Source organism: Carcharodon carcharias, chromosome 2, assembly GCF_017639515.1.
Source record: "Carcharodon carcharias isolate sCarCar2 chromosome 2, sCarCar2.pri, whole genome shotgun sequence".
NCBI lineage: Eukaryota > Metazoa > Chordata > Chondrichthyes > Lamniformes > Lamnidae > Carcharodon > Carcharodon carcharias.
In genome coordinates this window covers 63721989-63736506 of record NC_054468.1, presented here as the reverse complement: position 1 = coordinate 63736506, position 14518 = coordinate 63721989, and the positions used below count along the sequence as shown (strand labels likewise).

Below are 14518 nucleotides of genomic sequence, written 5' to 3'. Positions count from 1 at the left end.
GAAAGCTACTCAGTTCAAGGGCAATTAGGGATGGGCAACAAATGCTGGCCTTGCCTGTGAAAGAATAAGGAAAAAATAAATAGACTCAGAGGCTTGTAGACAATACAAAAATTAACCCTGTGGTTGATATTGAACAAGAAAGCTGTAGACTGCAGGAAAATATCAATGGACTCATCAAGTGGACAGGACTGTGGCAAACGGAGTTCAGTAAGGGAAGTGAGGTAATGCAGAGGAAAAGGGGCAACTTGGGAGTGTATTCCCACAGAACCCTGAAGGTCACTGGATGAATAGATAAGATGGTTAAGAAGGCATACAGGATACTTGCCTTTATTAAGCAAGACATAGAATATAAGGGCTGAGTGGATATTACACCAGAGAGGATACAAATGAGATTTATGAGGATATTGCCTGGTGTTACAGACAGGGAAGGGAAAGAACTGGAACCTTTGTTCCCTTTCCCTTATTGTCTGTATTCAATGTGTTTTGGAGAAGAATGTGTCTGCCTATCTCAATCCCTGAGTTTGTGCTCAATTTGAATAATCAGCAGCAAGCTTTTGTGGGTTTAATTAAAGAGGATTATTTATTCATGCATTCACCCTGAAAATCTAACGGCTACATCATTCACACTCACTCTTTCTCTCTCTCTCAAGAAAGATGAAGTTCAAGAAGATAGTGTACTTTTACAAATACAAACAAATGACAGTTTGTAAGTCTTGGGAAGAAGCAATCGTTATGGGCCTGTTGAAAAGGTGCTTTCACTCCGGAAAGATAGTATAGGAGTCATATCTCAGAGTCATTGTAGGAACCCCTCAAGGATGCAGGTCATGACGTTGGCTACTTGTGGTTTTCTTGCCAGGAGGTCAAGTTTATGTGCTGGTGGGCTTTGAAAGAGAACAGCTAGGAGACTTTAAGATGTAGCCATCTTCAGGTTTTAAAAGGCATAGGTGTTACTGTCTTTTTCTGCAGTTGTTTCCTGCTATGTTTTCTGCAGACTAACCAGCCTTTCCCTGGTTCTTGGGACAATAGATCTGTTATTTAAAGACAGTTTCAATCAGGTAACCACCTGATCAAATACTCCTATTGTCCACACAGAATGGTTTAAAGCTTGAAGCCATTGCTATACAATGGAGAATGGATGGAAGAGTCTGTTCACACCCACTTAGGGTAAACTGGCTTCTGCAGCTTTCAACTCAGAAGGACATGTCCGAAGGGTCTATAGATTTTAGTTTCAGGTGAGTCCACAAGCAATAACAGGTATAAATCCCACAGATGGGTTTTGTCTTGTTATATCCTTTCAAGTGGGAGGCTCCCACCCATGGTTAGTCAATCAGAAACTTTCTAGAGATTTGAGGCAGAAATAGCAAAAGTCACCTGACCTTCGGCAGTCATCTTAACCACTTGTAAATATTCATTTTTTAAAAAAGAAAGTTAGCTCTGGAAGATTCCAAATGGATTAGAGTCCGTTTTTTTTAAGGTATGGATAGGACGTACTTCCAGTGGGCATGACACTGAGCTGGAGACTTTTGGTTATGAGGAAAAATTGAATAGGCCAAGGCTGTTTTCTTCAGAACAGAGGAGACTGAGGCTAGACGTGATTGAAGCATATAAAATTATGAAGGGTCTAGTTGGAGTGGATAAGGCAGCGTTGTTCACTTTGGTTGAGAGGTCCATACCCAGGGAGAATAGATTTAGGGTAAGAGGTAGGAGGTTTAGAGGGGATTCAAGGATAATTTTTTTTCACTTAGCAGATGTTGGAGATTGGCGCTCATTTCCTGTAAAGATGGTAGACGCAGAAATTCTCCTAACTTTTAAAAAAATAATTGGATATGCATTCGAAGTGCTGTAACATACAAGGCTACAGACCAAGAACTGAAAAGTGGGATTAAGCTGGATATCGACTTGTCAGCGGGCACAGACATGATGAGCCTTTTTTTGTCCATTAGATTTACAATCCTATGATATGGATTTAGGTTGCAAGTCAGCCATTATCACATTGGATGGTGGAATAGGCTTAAGGAACTAAGTGGCCTACTGCTGCTGCTATCTTCCTTTTAACACTGGGCCTTGGGTTTATATGCATTCCAGATTGAAAGGATTAAAGTTTTCTCTGTCTGGTATCTGTAGGGGTTTGGATAATCAACATCCAATTCCGAATGGGCACAGACCTACAGCACAAAACTGCCCCAAAAGTCACTCAGTTGGGCTTGAGGATGGTTGGTGTAGATAATGGGAGAATTGTCAAACTGTAGCCTTGGGGAGTGATCTTTGGAGGTTGAAGTTGTGGCTGAGCTTATGTTTTTGGGAAGAATTGAAAATACTTTATTTTGCGTGTCATTGCTTTAATTTTGTTCTTTTAGGAAAAATGAAAACCTAAAATAAGCAGCAAAAACTGACAATTTTTCTCAACTGTTTCTAAACTTTGTATAATTCTTGTTTCAAATTTTATTTGATGCTGAAATATTTTGGCTATTTTAACATAGAGTCTAGGAAATAATTTGTGACATTTTTATTCCAAGAATGATTGAAAATCTGAGATTGTTTAATAATATTCCAGTCTTGAACACACTGCTCCAAATTTAGTTTTACGTTTCACTCTATCTACTTAGCATTCCTGCTTTTTAATAGGCAATATCCAAAAGTTCTGAATAATGATAATTAAAAAGACAATAGCTTTCTTCATGCAAATGGGATCCTGCTGCTATAATGTACAAATTACAGTAAGTCTGTTAAATTTGGCTTTGAAAATTTAATCTGTTCTCAGCGAGCATGTGGTAAACAAATTGGTATATATGAGACGAATGTTCTATTATTGCTGGTGGTGAGCTTGGAGACAGCAAGGGCACTTTATTTAGGCAGTCTACCTGAACCCCACCACCTTTTCACTTTCACGAGAATTAAGTTCTGGGGCGGGATGCTCCATGGTCAACCTTTCTGCCCCACCACTAATTGAGGCCCTCAAGTGGCCAATTAATGACCACTGTCACCCTGCTGCTGCTGGGATTAACCCAGCTGCAAGCAGGCCTGCCGCCATGCGGTGTGCTCCCAACAGGTGAATCTGTGTCAGCAGGCGAGATCCCTGATGCCACAATAAAATTCTGCCCATCATCTCTAAATCTCCCATTTTTAAGTTTCATATTTTTTTAATCAAAATTGTTCCTCAATGCTTTTTCGTCACCTCACAAATCCAACATTGGTCATCTTGCAATCCTTTAGCAATAACTTTCTTATTCTTTATCGTTGCGTTCGCATAAGACAATAGTTTTTAGAAATAATATCACAAAAATTATAACAAATTTACAGTTTGCAATTGTGAAGATATTAATATTTGCTGCCATTTACTTCATTATTCTTTATATTTCTGTGCAAATAAAAAAATGAAAATTTTGCTTTTCAATAAAGTGGTTGTCGTTTTCAGTAAAATACTAATCCACCCCTCAAACTAAGAGTACTGCGCTTTGCTATTTTACAATTTTTCTGTCTAAAAATAATGCATATTAATATTTGTGCATAGAGGTTTCAGTTGATACTGAATGCTCCCTAATATTTTGCAAAATGTTTTTACAGAATTTCACTTTGGCATTTATTTAATTGCCATTTATTTTTCAATGATCTTAAAGCTTGGTCAGTTCTAATGAAATAACAATTATGGCACTAATCATTTTAATTGACCTTTTATATTTGTTAATCAGGCTTAAATGAAGAGTTGGTCCAGCTTCTACTCATTAGGGATGAGCTGCACATGGAACAGGATGCCATGCTGGTGGACATAGAAGACTTTACCAGGTTGGTGTAGGATTGAACATGAATGGTTGACTGGCTTCTTTTTTCCTGCAACAGATTCAAGAGGACAATTCTGTACTTCCCCAGTGGACCATTAAGCAGTTTTTGACATTTTGCACTCATTGCATTCATATGTATTTTCCCTGAAACATTTTCATCCTCTTAAAAAGCTGAGATACTTTGGGTAACTGGAATTGTTATTACTCTATTGTGAAAGGCTAGCAGGGGACTTCTTTGCAAAGCTAATTTGTGTATACTGAAACAAAAACAAAAAGGATCTGGGAGGTTTAGGTATAGAAGTTTTTTTTTAAATGTGGAACTCTTCCAAAATTTGCAGATGGATTTCCGGGAAATGTATAAGATATTGTTTTACAACTCACATGTGAAACCTATGCAATAAACTAGGCTTGTAAATAGAGCTGCTGCTCTTTCCTGACCCCAGGAGCCATGGACCATGTGGAAATCTGCGTAAGGGATTAGCTGCTTCTGCACTGTGGATCCCTGATCTCTCACACCAACAACATCTCCATTTGTTGTGCAGCACAGTGTGCTTACATCATCTGATGAGGTCCCAACTATCCAAAGTGTCATCCCAGCTTTGTCCTGTGATCATAGCACAGGCCTATTGATGGGTGTGCTAACAATTTTTCTGCTACTTGTCCTGGCATGTTCTCCGCTCCTTGCAATATCATATTAGTGCTGTTTGCCATTCTTGTTAATCTTGGATTTATGTTGTGCTACTCTTTTTCTTGTCCATGTCATTTCAACTGTGGTCCAAACCTAGGTCTGAGCACTTTATGAATGGAACATTTTAAGTGCAGAGCAGGTCACTTTAAAGTTTTAATTCCACCTTATCACCAATATATATCTGTACCCCATGTAACAGTCACTAATTCTTACTAGCTCCATTCCAGATACTCTCTTCACAGAATCACAGAATTTTTACAGTGTGGAAGGAGGCTCTTGGGCCCATCATGTCTGTACCGGTTCTCTGGATGAGCAGTTCACTTAGTCCCATTCTCCCGCCTTCTCCCCGTAACCCTGCACATGCTTTCCTTTTTAGATAACAATCTAATTGCCTTTTGAATCTTTTTGATTGAACCTGCCTCCACCACACTCTCAGGCCGTACACTCCAGACCTTAATCACACGCTGCATATAAAAGATTTAACTCATCTCACTTTTGCTTCTTTTGCAATTACTTTAAATTTATACCCTCTCATTTTCGATCCTTTCACGAATGGGTTTAGTTTTTCCCTTATTTACTCTGTCCAGACTGCTCATGATTTTGAATATCTCCATCAAATCTCCTCTCAGCCTTCTTTTTTCCAAAGAAAACAGTCCTAACTTCCCCAATCTATCTTCATAACTGAAGTTCCTCATCCCTAGAACCATTCTTGTGAATCTTTTCTGCACTTTCACCAATGTCTTCACAATCTTTCTAAAGTGCAGGGCCCAGAACTGGATGCAGTACTCCAGCTGAGGCCAAGCTTTTGAGTTTAATACCACTGGCTTTCCCCCTATGTGAATCCCAAATCCATGCCTGTCACGAGTTTATCTTAACTGCACAATACCTAGTCATATGATAGCTGACAATAAGGTTTCCTTGTTATGTGAATTGGGTATCACATGCTTTCTCTAACCTTCCAAAAAGAAAACAGATTGGGCCAAATTTTGCTGTTCTTTGAACAACAAGGCTAATCGCATCTGCCATTATTGATGTGTGAATGGTGCATAAATTTCAGGTGGGGGCAAGGTGGATGCGTGATTAAATGCCAATATCCAAAGGTTGCTGTCTGAAATGGCCTGTCCGCCTCCCCTTGACATGCTTTGAATGTCATGAAGTAGGAACATAGGACTTAGGAGCAGGAGTAGGCCATAGCATTTTGATTGAATCAGAACAAAGTTTACTCTGAACTCAACAGGATCTGATTAGCCCAGATCTTACCGACTATTATCAAAATGCGTACTTGCACATTGTTTTATCCTGTAGTTGGCAAAAAGTTGGCAGTTTGACTTCTAATCTTCTCCTTATGCAGAGATAGGCAAGTAGAACTGTCAGTTAAACCAGTTACTGGTTCCTATGGATGGAACACATTAGAAAATAACTTGCTGTTTTCTGAATTGAATACAGTGGGCAGAAATATCCCCCTGTCGATGGGTTGTGCGGGGGCAGATGCGAAGCCGATCAGGGCCGTGCCACCATTTTATGTGGACGGGCCAATTAAGGTCCGCCTAGCGTGACGCACATGCACACGAAAGAGCGCAGAAATCTCCCTGAGACACGGAGCTGCCTCAGGGAGATTAAGTTCGGAATGGAAGTTTGTATTAAAGACAGAAAAAAATTATTTGGACATGTCCCCTTGTGACAGCGTCACATGAGCTGGAACATGTTATTAAATGTTTGCAAATTTTTTCTTTAAATTAATAAACCCTTCGTGAAACGTTATCCTCTCCGTGGATAAGGTTTCATGAAAAATGTGAAGGCCGCCTGGGCTCTTTGCCTGCCCGCCAACCTTAAGCTTGGACGGGCAGCACCCTTAACTACTTTAATTACTTTCTTAACATCTTAATAAGCCTTTGACAGTTCAGCGGGTGCATAGCCAGCTGAAAATCTAAATGACGTGCGATGACGTCGGGACACCCGCCCAACATCACCACGCGTCATTTTACGTGTCAGCGAGTGGGCCCTGTCACCTCTCGCCAACCCGAAAATTCTTCCCAGTGAGTCTGAATAGTGTTTTACTGTCTGATCAGAAGACTGACAAAAGGCAATAAACTGGCTTGTCTGGCTTTGTTAAATACACAAATGCCTCAGCCCTTAGTCCACTCCCTAGATATAAATGTAAAACCTTTGAACTCAATTAAATTTTTTCTTTTAAAAACTTGAAATTGTGACATTACCTTGGGGAGATTTTTGACTTCTGTTCTTTCTCCAGACATGCTGAAAGTCAGCAGAAGCACATGGCAGAGAAAACAACAGCCAAGTGAAACTGAGATGCCTCCAGCAAGCCACGAGACTGGAGAGGGGAAAAAAAAAGCTAGATTTTACTTTGCTTCTGTCGTTGTAAAATGCTGACGCTCAAGATGGTGCACTTGAAGAAAATCAGTGTTAGTCATTGGTACTGTTTGAAGCTTTATGTCCAGTGATTGGCCTATGCTTCTTTTATAATTTATTTTAATATGATTACATTTGTCACTGAGTTGTATCGGGCATTTCAGTAAAATGTTGGTAACTGATATGCAATTCTAGTAAAACTGAGAAATGTGCAAGATTGGAAGATATATAAAGTAGTAATGAGAAGCTAACTTCTGACGCTTTGGATTTTAGTTAAACAGTATTTTACCATGGACCTCTTTTTATTCTTCACAGATGGTAGTTTTAAACAAATAAACTTTATTTAAAGGTGCTATTAAAGTCAAAGAATACATGCCTGCCTTGTAGTGAAGTTGTAGCTATTGGTGATTAGGTCACTTGAATAAGTTTTCAACATTTTGTAAATGTTGATTACCTGACTCAACCATTTTAAAAGTGTGTTAATATAATTTCAGTCAGTTGGATTCAGAAATGTTATCTGGAAATGTTATGTACAAATATGTAAAATAAAAAATAAAATTTGTTTCCTATGAAATCTGTCTCCACATTATGTTAGATATAAAATCCTAAGCTTAATGCTAATTGTAAAATGAATTAGGAAGGAAATATCAAGACATGTCTCCAACTATTTTAATTTCTAACAACTGTGACTTACTTTTATTGGTCATGTTACTTAAATCACATTGGTCTTTCAACACTGTTCTCTGCCTGTATCCCACCGTTGGAATGTTGGCATGAGAGAATTCAAGAAACTGTTCAGAAAGTATTTTAGAAATAATGAATCACAAAAAATGAGAGGTAATTTTGCTCTTTTACTTGTTAAGTTGGCAATTTGTGAACTACAGACCTGCATTTTCAGAACATCACAATGTATTTGCACATGACCTTTTGAGTTTTTTAAACACTCTACAGTAATGCAATTTTCAGAGCTGCTGCTACCTGGAATATAAAGGCTTTGAATGCATGCACACCTGAATCAATATTTTTCTAGGTCAGTAAAATTCCTGAGACTATTTTTGAGAAGTGTTGCGACTTGTAAGGGAAACTGTAGATTACTCACGTTTAAGTAAACATTATACATTGACTAAATTTGAAGATTCATCAGTGAATGAAGAATAGAGGGCTTGCTCATAATTGTTTCAAAGTTGTTCAGTCACCTGATACCTTTGATCAGAACCTAAATTATTAATGAACCACATATTTTTTCCCCAAATTCTCTCCCTTCTTTCACTAAAGATGTCAACTTGCACAGAATAATTATTCGAGGCTACTCATCTGTTACCTTGCCAAAGTTGCTTTCTTCATGAATACGCCTAACTGTAAGCATCAACAGGCTATTAAGATTTTTTTAAATTCATTTATAGGATGTGGGCACCACTGGCCAGGCCAGCATTTATTGCCCTTCCCTAACTGCCCTTGAGAAGGAGGTGGTGAGCTGCCTTAAACCGTTGCAGTCCATGCGATGTAGATACACCCACAGTGCTATTAGGGAGGGAGTTCCAGGATTTTGACCCAGCGACAGTGAAGGAACGGCGATATGTTTCCAAGTCAGGATGGTGAGTGGCTTAGTGGGGAACTTCCTGGTGGTAGGTCTCATCTATCTGCTGACCTTGTCCTTCTAGATGGTAGCGGTCATGGGTTTGGAAGGGGCTATCATAGGAGGCTTGGTAAGTTCCTGCAGTACATCTTGTAAATGGTACACACTGCTGCCATTGTGAGTTGGTGGTGGAAGGAGTGAATGTGTGGATGTGGTGTGAATCAAGCAAGTTGCTTTGTCCTGGATGGAGTCAAACTTCTTGAGTGTTGCTGGAACTGTACTCATCCAGGCAAGTGGAAAGTATTCCAACACACTCCTGGCTTGTGCCTTATAGATGGTGGACAGACTTTGGGGGAGTCAAAAAGTGAGTTTCTCGCTGCAAGACTCTGAGCCTCTGACCTGGTCTTGTAGCCACAACATTTGAATGGCTGGACCAGTTTAGTTTCTGGTCAATGGAAACCCCCCAGGATATTGATAGTGGGGGATTCAGCAATGGTAATGCCATTGAATGTCAAGGGGAGATGGTTAGATTCTCTCTTGTTGGAGATGGTCATTGCCTGGCACTTGTGTGGCACGAATGTTACTTGCCACTTGTCAGCCCAAATCTGGATATTGTCCAGGTCTTGCTGCATTTGGACACAGACTGCTTCAGTACCTGAGGAGTCATGAATGGTGCTGAACATTGTGCAATCATCAGCGAACATCCCCACTTTTGACCTTATGATGGAAGGAAGGTCATTGATGAAGCAGCTGAAGATGGTTGGGCCTAGGACACTACCCTGAGGAACTGCAACAGCAATATCCTGGAACTCAGATGATTGACCTCCAACAACCACAACCTTTGTGCAAGGTATGGTTCCAAACAAAGGAGAGTTTTTCCCCCTGATTCCCATTGACTCCAATTTTGCTAGGGCTCCTTGATGCTGCACTCGGTCAAATGCAGCCTTGATGTCAAGGGCAGTCATGCTCACCTCACCTCTGGAGTTCAGCTCTTTTGACCATATTTCAACCAAGGCTGTAATGAGGTCAAGAGCTGAGTGGCCCTGGTGGAACCCAAACTGAGCATGGGTGAGCAAGTTATTGCTTGTTAGCACTGTTGATGACCCCTTGCATCACTTTACTGATGATTGAGAGCAGACTGATGGAGCGGTAATTGACTGGGTTGGATTTGTCCTGCTTTTTATGTACAGGGCATACCAGGGCAATTTTCCACATTGCCAGGTAGATGCCAGTGTTTTAACTGTACTGGAACAGCTTGGTTTGGCTAGTTATGAGGAGATTCAGGCTGATCCCAGTCTCCTGTCAGGTTTACGCCTCTGCCTCTGAACCCTGACTCAGGATCCAGGACAAAGCAGCTCGCTCAATTCGCACCACATCCGCAAACATTCACTCCCTCCACCACCAACTCACAGTGGTAGCAGCGTGTACCATCTACTCTTATCAAAGTCACAAATGACACCCTATGTGACTGTAACAAAAGGTAAACTTTCCCTCCTCACCTTTCTTGACCTCTCTGCAGCCTTTGACAGCCTTAGGGGGAGAGTGGATTTTAGTAAAATAAGGCAGGATCTGGCCAAGGTAGACTGGGAACAGCTACTTGTGGGAAAATCTACAGAGGAGCAGTGGGGGACGTTCAAAAAGAAAATGGGGAGGGTACAGGCTCAACATGTTCCCTCTAGGTTGATAGGAAGGACTAACAAGCCCAGACAACCATGGATGGCCAGAGATATTCAGGTTTCGATGAGAAAGAAAAGAAAGGCTTTTAGCAGGTACAAGGGAAGCAAATCAGTGGAGGCATTAGTGGAGTACAGACAGTGCAGGGTGGGGCTTAAGAAAGCAATTATGAGAGCAAAGAGGGGATATGAGAAAGCTCTGGCTGGTAAAAGTAGGGAAAATCCCAAGATATTCTATAAGTATATCAATGGGGAGAGGACAACCAGGGAAAGAGTAGGGCCCATAAGGGACCAAGGGGGAAATCTATGGGTGGAGCCAGATGACATCGCGAGAGTGTTGAATGAATACTTCACATCTGTCTTCACCCAAGAGAATGAGGATGAAGGTATCGAACTCTAGGAGAGAGACTGCGAGGTTCTTAAGCAAATTGGTATAGGGAGTGACAAGGTATCGGAGGTGTTGGCAGGCTTAAAAGTGGACAAATCTCCAGGTCTGGATGATTTGTGTCCCAGACTGCTGAGGGAGGCAATGGAGGAGATCACAGGGGCTCTGACCCAAAATTTTAATTCCTCTCTGGCCAGGGGGGAGGTGCCAGTGGACTGGAGAACAGCTAATGTGGTTCCGCTATTTAAGAAGGGTTGTAGAGATAAGCCAGGGAACTACAGGCCAGTGAGTCTCACGTCAGTGGTAGGGAAACTATTGGAGAAAATTTTGAAGGACAGAATCTATCTCCACTTGGAAAGGCAAGGTTTGATTAGAGATATTCAGTATAGCTTTGTCAGAGGGAGGTCATGATTAACAAATTTGATTGAAATTTTTGAAGAGGTGACCAGGTGTGTAGATGCAGTTGATGTAGTTTATATGGATTTCTGCAAAGCCTTTGACAAGGTCCCACATGGGAGACTTATAAAGAAGGCAAATGCATATGGGATACAGGGTAATTTGATGAGGTGGATTTAAAATTGGCTTAGTTATAGGAGACAGAGGGCAAAGACAGAGGGATACTTCAGTGACTGGAAGCCAGTGTCCAGTGGCCACCACAGGGATCTGTGCTGGGTCCCCTATTATTTGTAATTTATATAAACGACATTGATGACTATGTGGGGGGTAGGATTAGTAAGTTTGTGGATGACACAACGATTGGCCGGGTGGTTAACAGTGAGGTTGAGTGTCTTGGGCTACAGGAAGATATAGACGGGGTGGTCAAATCGGCAGATAAGTGGCAGATGGAATTTATCCCTGAAAAGTGTGAGGTAATACACTTTGGAAGAAGTAATTTCACAAGGAAGTATTCAATCAATGGCATGATATTAGGAAGTTCTGAGGAACAAAGGGACCTTGGCGTATGTGTCCTTAGATCACTGAAGGCGGAGGGGCATGTTAGTGGGGTGATGCAAAAGGCATATGGAACACTTGCCTTTATCAATCGAGGCATAGATTACAAAAGTAGGGAGGTCATGTTGGAGTCGTATAGAACCTTGGTGAAGCCACTGCTGGAGTACTGTGTGCAGTTCTGGTTGCCACATTACAGGAAGGATGTGATTGTACTGGAGGGGGGGCAGAAGAGATTCACCAGGATGTTGCCTGGATGAAACATTTAAGTTATGAAGAAAGGTTGGATAGACTTGGGTTGTTTTCGTTGGAGCAGAGAAGACTGAGGAGCAACCTGATCGAGATGTACAAGATTATGAGGGGCATGGACAGGGTGGATAGGGAGCAGCTGTTCCTCTTAGTTGAAGGATCAGTCACAAGGGGACATAAGTTTGAGGGGCAGGAAGTTTAGGGGGGATGTGAGGAAAAACTTTTTTACCCAGAGGGTGGTGATGCTCTGGAATGCACTGCCTGGGATGGTGTTGGAGGGGGGTTACCTCACATCCTTTAAAAAGTACCTGGATGAGCACTTGGCAAGTCATAACATTCACGGCTATGGGCCAGATGCTGGAAAATGGGATTAGGTAGGTAGGTCAGGTGTTTCTCACATGTCGGTGCAGACTCGATGGGCTGAAGGGCCTGTCCTGCACTGAGAGATTCTGTGATTCTGTGACACAACTGACCACACCATCCTCCTCCAACAGTTTCCCCTGTTGTCCTGTTGTGGGACTGTTCTCACCTGATTCCATTCTTATCATAGCCAAAGTATCACCAGCAATGACTTATCTTCCTGCTCCTGCGCTGCTACCTCGTGTGTCCTGCAAGGATTTATCCTTGGCTCCCTCCTATTTCTCATTTACATGCTGCCCCTCGGCAACATCATTTGAGAGCACAATGTTAGTTTTCACATGTACACTGATACCCAGCTCTACCTTACCAGCACATCTCTCAACTCCTTCGCTGTTGCTAAATTATCAGACAGCTTATCTGACCAGTATCCCATACTGCATGAGCAGAAATCTCCTCCAGTTAAATATTGGGAAAATTGAAGCAATTGTTTTCGGTCCCCACTTCCTCCATCACTCTCCTTGGTAACAGTGTGAGATCAGTGTGTTCACAACCTTGGTGTCTTATTTGACCCTAAGCTGAGCTTTCAACCTCATATTCACACCATCACTAAGACCGGCTATTTCCACCTCCATAATATTGCCCGACTTTGCCCCATCTCAGTTCATCTGCTGCTAAAACCCTCATTCATGCCTCTGTTACCTCTAGACTTGAGACTATCCAATGCGCTCTTGGCTGATCTCCCATGTTGTACTCTATGGGGAGAATATTCCCCCCGTTGGGGGGTGGTTGTGTGGGGCGGACACGGACCCAATTGGGTCTGCGCCGCCATTTTACGTGGGTGGAGCAATTGCACCCGGAAGCGCTGTGTGGACGGGGGGGGGGGTCCCTGAGACGCAAGTGCATTCTTTCGCCCGTGCGCATGAAAGAGCGCAGAAATCTCCCTGATGTACCCCCGATAAGTTTTAAGTCTGTAAAATTTTAATGAAGAAAAGAAAATTTTAAGACATGTCCCCTCACGTGACAGTGTCACTTGAGCTGGGACATGTCAATGAACTTTGAAGAAAAATATTTAATTTATAAACCTTTCATGAAACTTCATCCCACCCGAGGATGAGGTTCCATGAAAAATGCAAAGGCCACCTGGGCTCTTCGCCTGCCCGCCAACCTTAAGGTTGGATAGACAACTTTTTCAATAAGTTTAATTAGTTAATTAATGGCTATACCAGGCCTTTGACATTTCAGCTGCGTGCTTGTCGAGCTGAAAATCTAAATGACGCATGGTGACTTCAGGATGCACGTCCGATGTCACCCCGCATCATTTTATACCTCGGTGAGCGGGCCACGCCCCCCACTCGCCAAGCCAAAAGTCTCCCCTGTGTAAACTTAAAGTCATCCAAAACTTTGCTACTTCTGTCTTAATTCACGCCAAGTTCCATTATCTATCACTCCTGTGCTCATTGACCTGCATTGGCTCCCAGTCAAGCAACAGTTGATTTGAACATTATCATCCTTATTTTCGAATTGTTCCATAACCATTACATCTCCCTATTTCTGTAATCTCTCTCCTCCAGCCCCACAACACTTTGAGGGAGGTATCTATCCTCCTCTTGAGCATCCTTGATTATCATCAGCATTTGTGTTATACCTTCAGTTGCATGAGCCCTAAGCTCTGGAATTCCCTCCATACATCTCTCTGTCTCGCTACCTCGCTTTCTTCATTTAAGATACTCCTTAAACCATATCCCTTTGACCAAGCTTTTGGTCATCTGAACTAATATCTCCTTATGTGGCTTTGTGTCATATTTTGTTTTATAACGTTCCTGTGAATTCTTTGGGACATTTTGTTGCATTAAAGGCACTATATAAATATAATTTGCTGGTGACCACTGGCGACTAGCTAATTTCACACAAATGAGATGAAACATTTCTGAATTTGAATTAAAGGAAAAGTTTGGGAAGTACCGGGGAAAAGGGGGAGTTAATATTTCAAGTGAAGATCTTCTTCCAAGGATCTTTGTACAGAATTCTGGGTCCTTGACATTCAATCAATTTGTTTTATTACTCTTTCATGGGATGTGGGCATCACTGGCTAGGCCCATCCCTAATTACCCTTGTTCAGAGGACATTTAAGAGTCAATCATATTTCTGTGGGTCTGGAGTCACATGAAGGCCAGACCAGGTAAGGACAGCAGATTTCCTTCCCTAAAGGACATTATTGAACCAGATGGGTTTTTACGACAATGGTTTCGTGGTCAGGCATTTTAATTCCAGATTTTTATTGAATTCAAATTTCACCATCTGCCATGGTGGGAATTCAAACCCGGATCCCCACCGCATTACCTTGGGTCTCTGGAATGCTAGCTCAATGACAATACCACTATGCCACCGCCTCTCATGAGACACTATTTTATTGCAAACAGCACTGGAAGCTCTCATTTGCATGTCGAGAGTATTTTTGCAATTGTTACATTAATAAGTGTCTCCTGTATA

At 41.8% G+C, this 14518-nt stretch overlaps 1 protein-coding gene across 8 annotated transcripts in view; it reads left to right on the top strand.

The window, feature by feature from the left end:
* schip1 (schwannomin interacting protein 1) overlaps positions 1-7411 on the top strand; it is an 871502-nt gene extending 864091 nt beyond the window's left edge. For all 8 annotated transcript variants that reach the window (XM_041176152.1, XM_041176183.1, XM_041176168.1 and 5 more), the window contains 2 exons: positions 3690-3783; positions 6719-7411. In XM_041176152.1, coding sequence (XP_041032086.1) covers positions 3690-3783; positions 6719-6770 — 146 coding nt within the window. In that variant the 3' untranslated portion in view covers positions 6771-7411. The remainder of the gene's footprint in view (positions 1-3689; positions 3784-6718) is intronic.
* The last annotated feature ends 7107 nt before the right edge of the window (positions 7412-14518 follow it).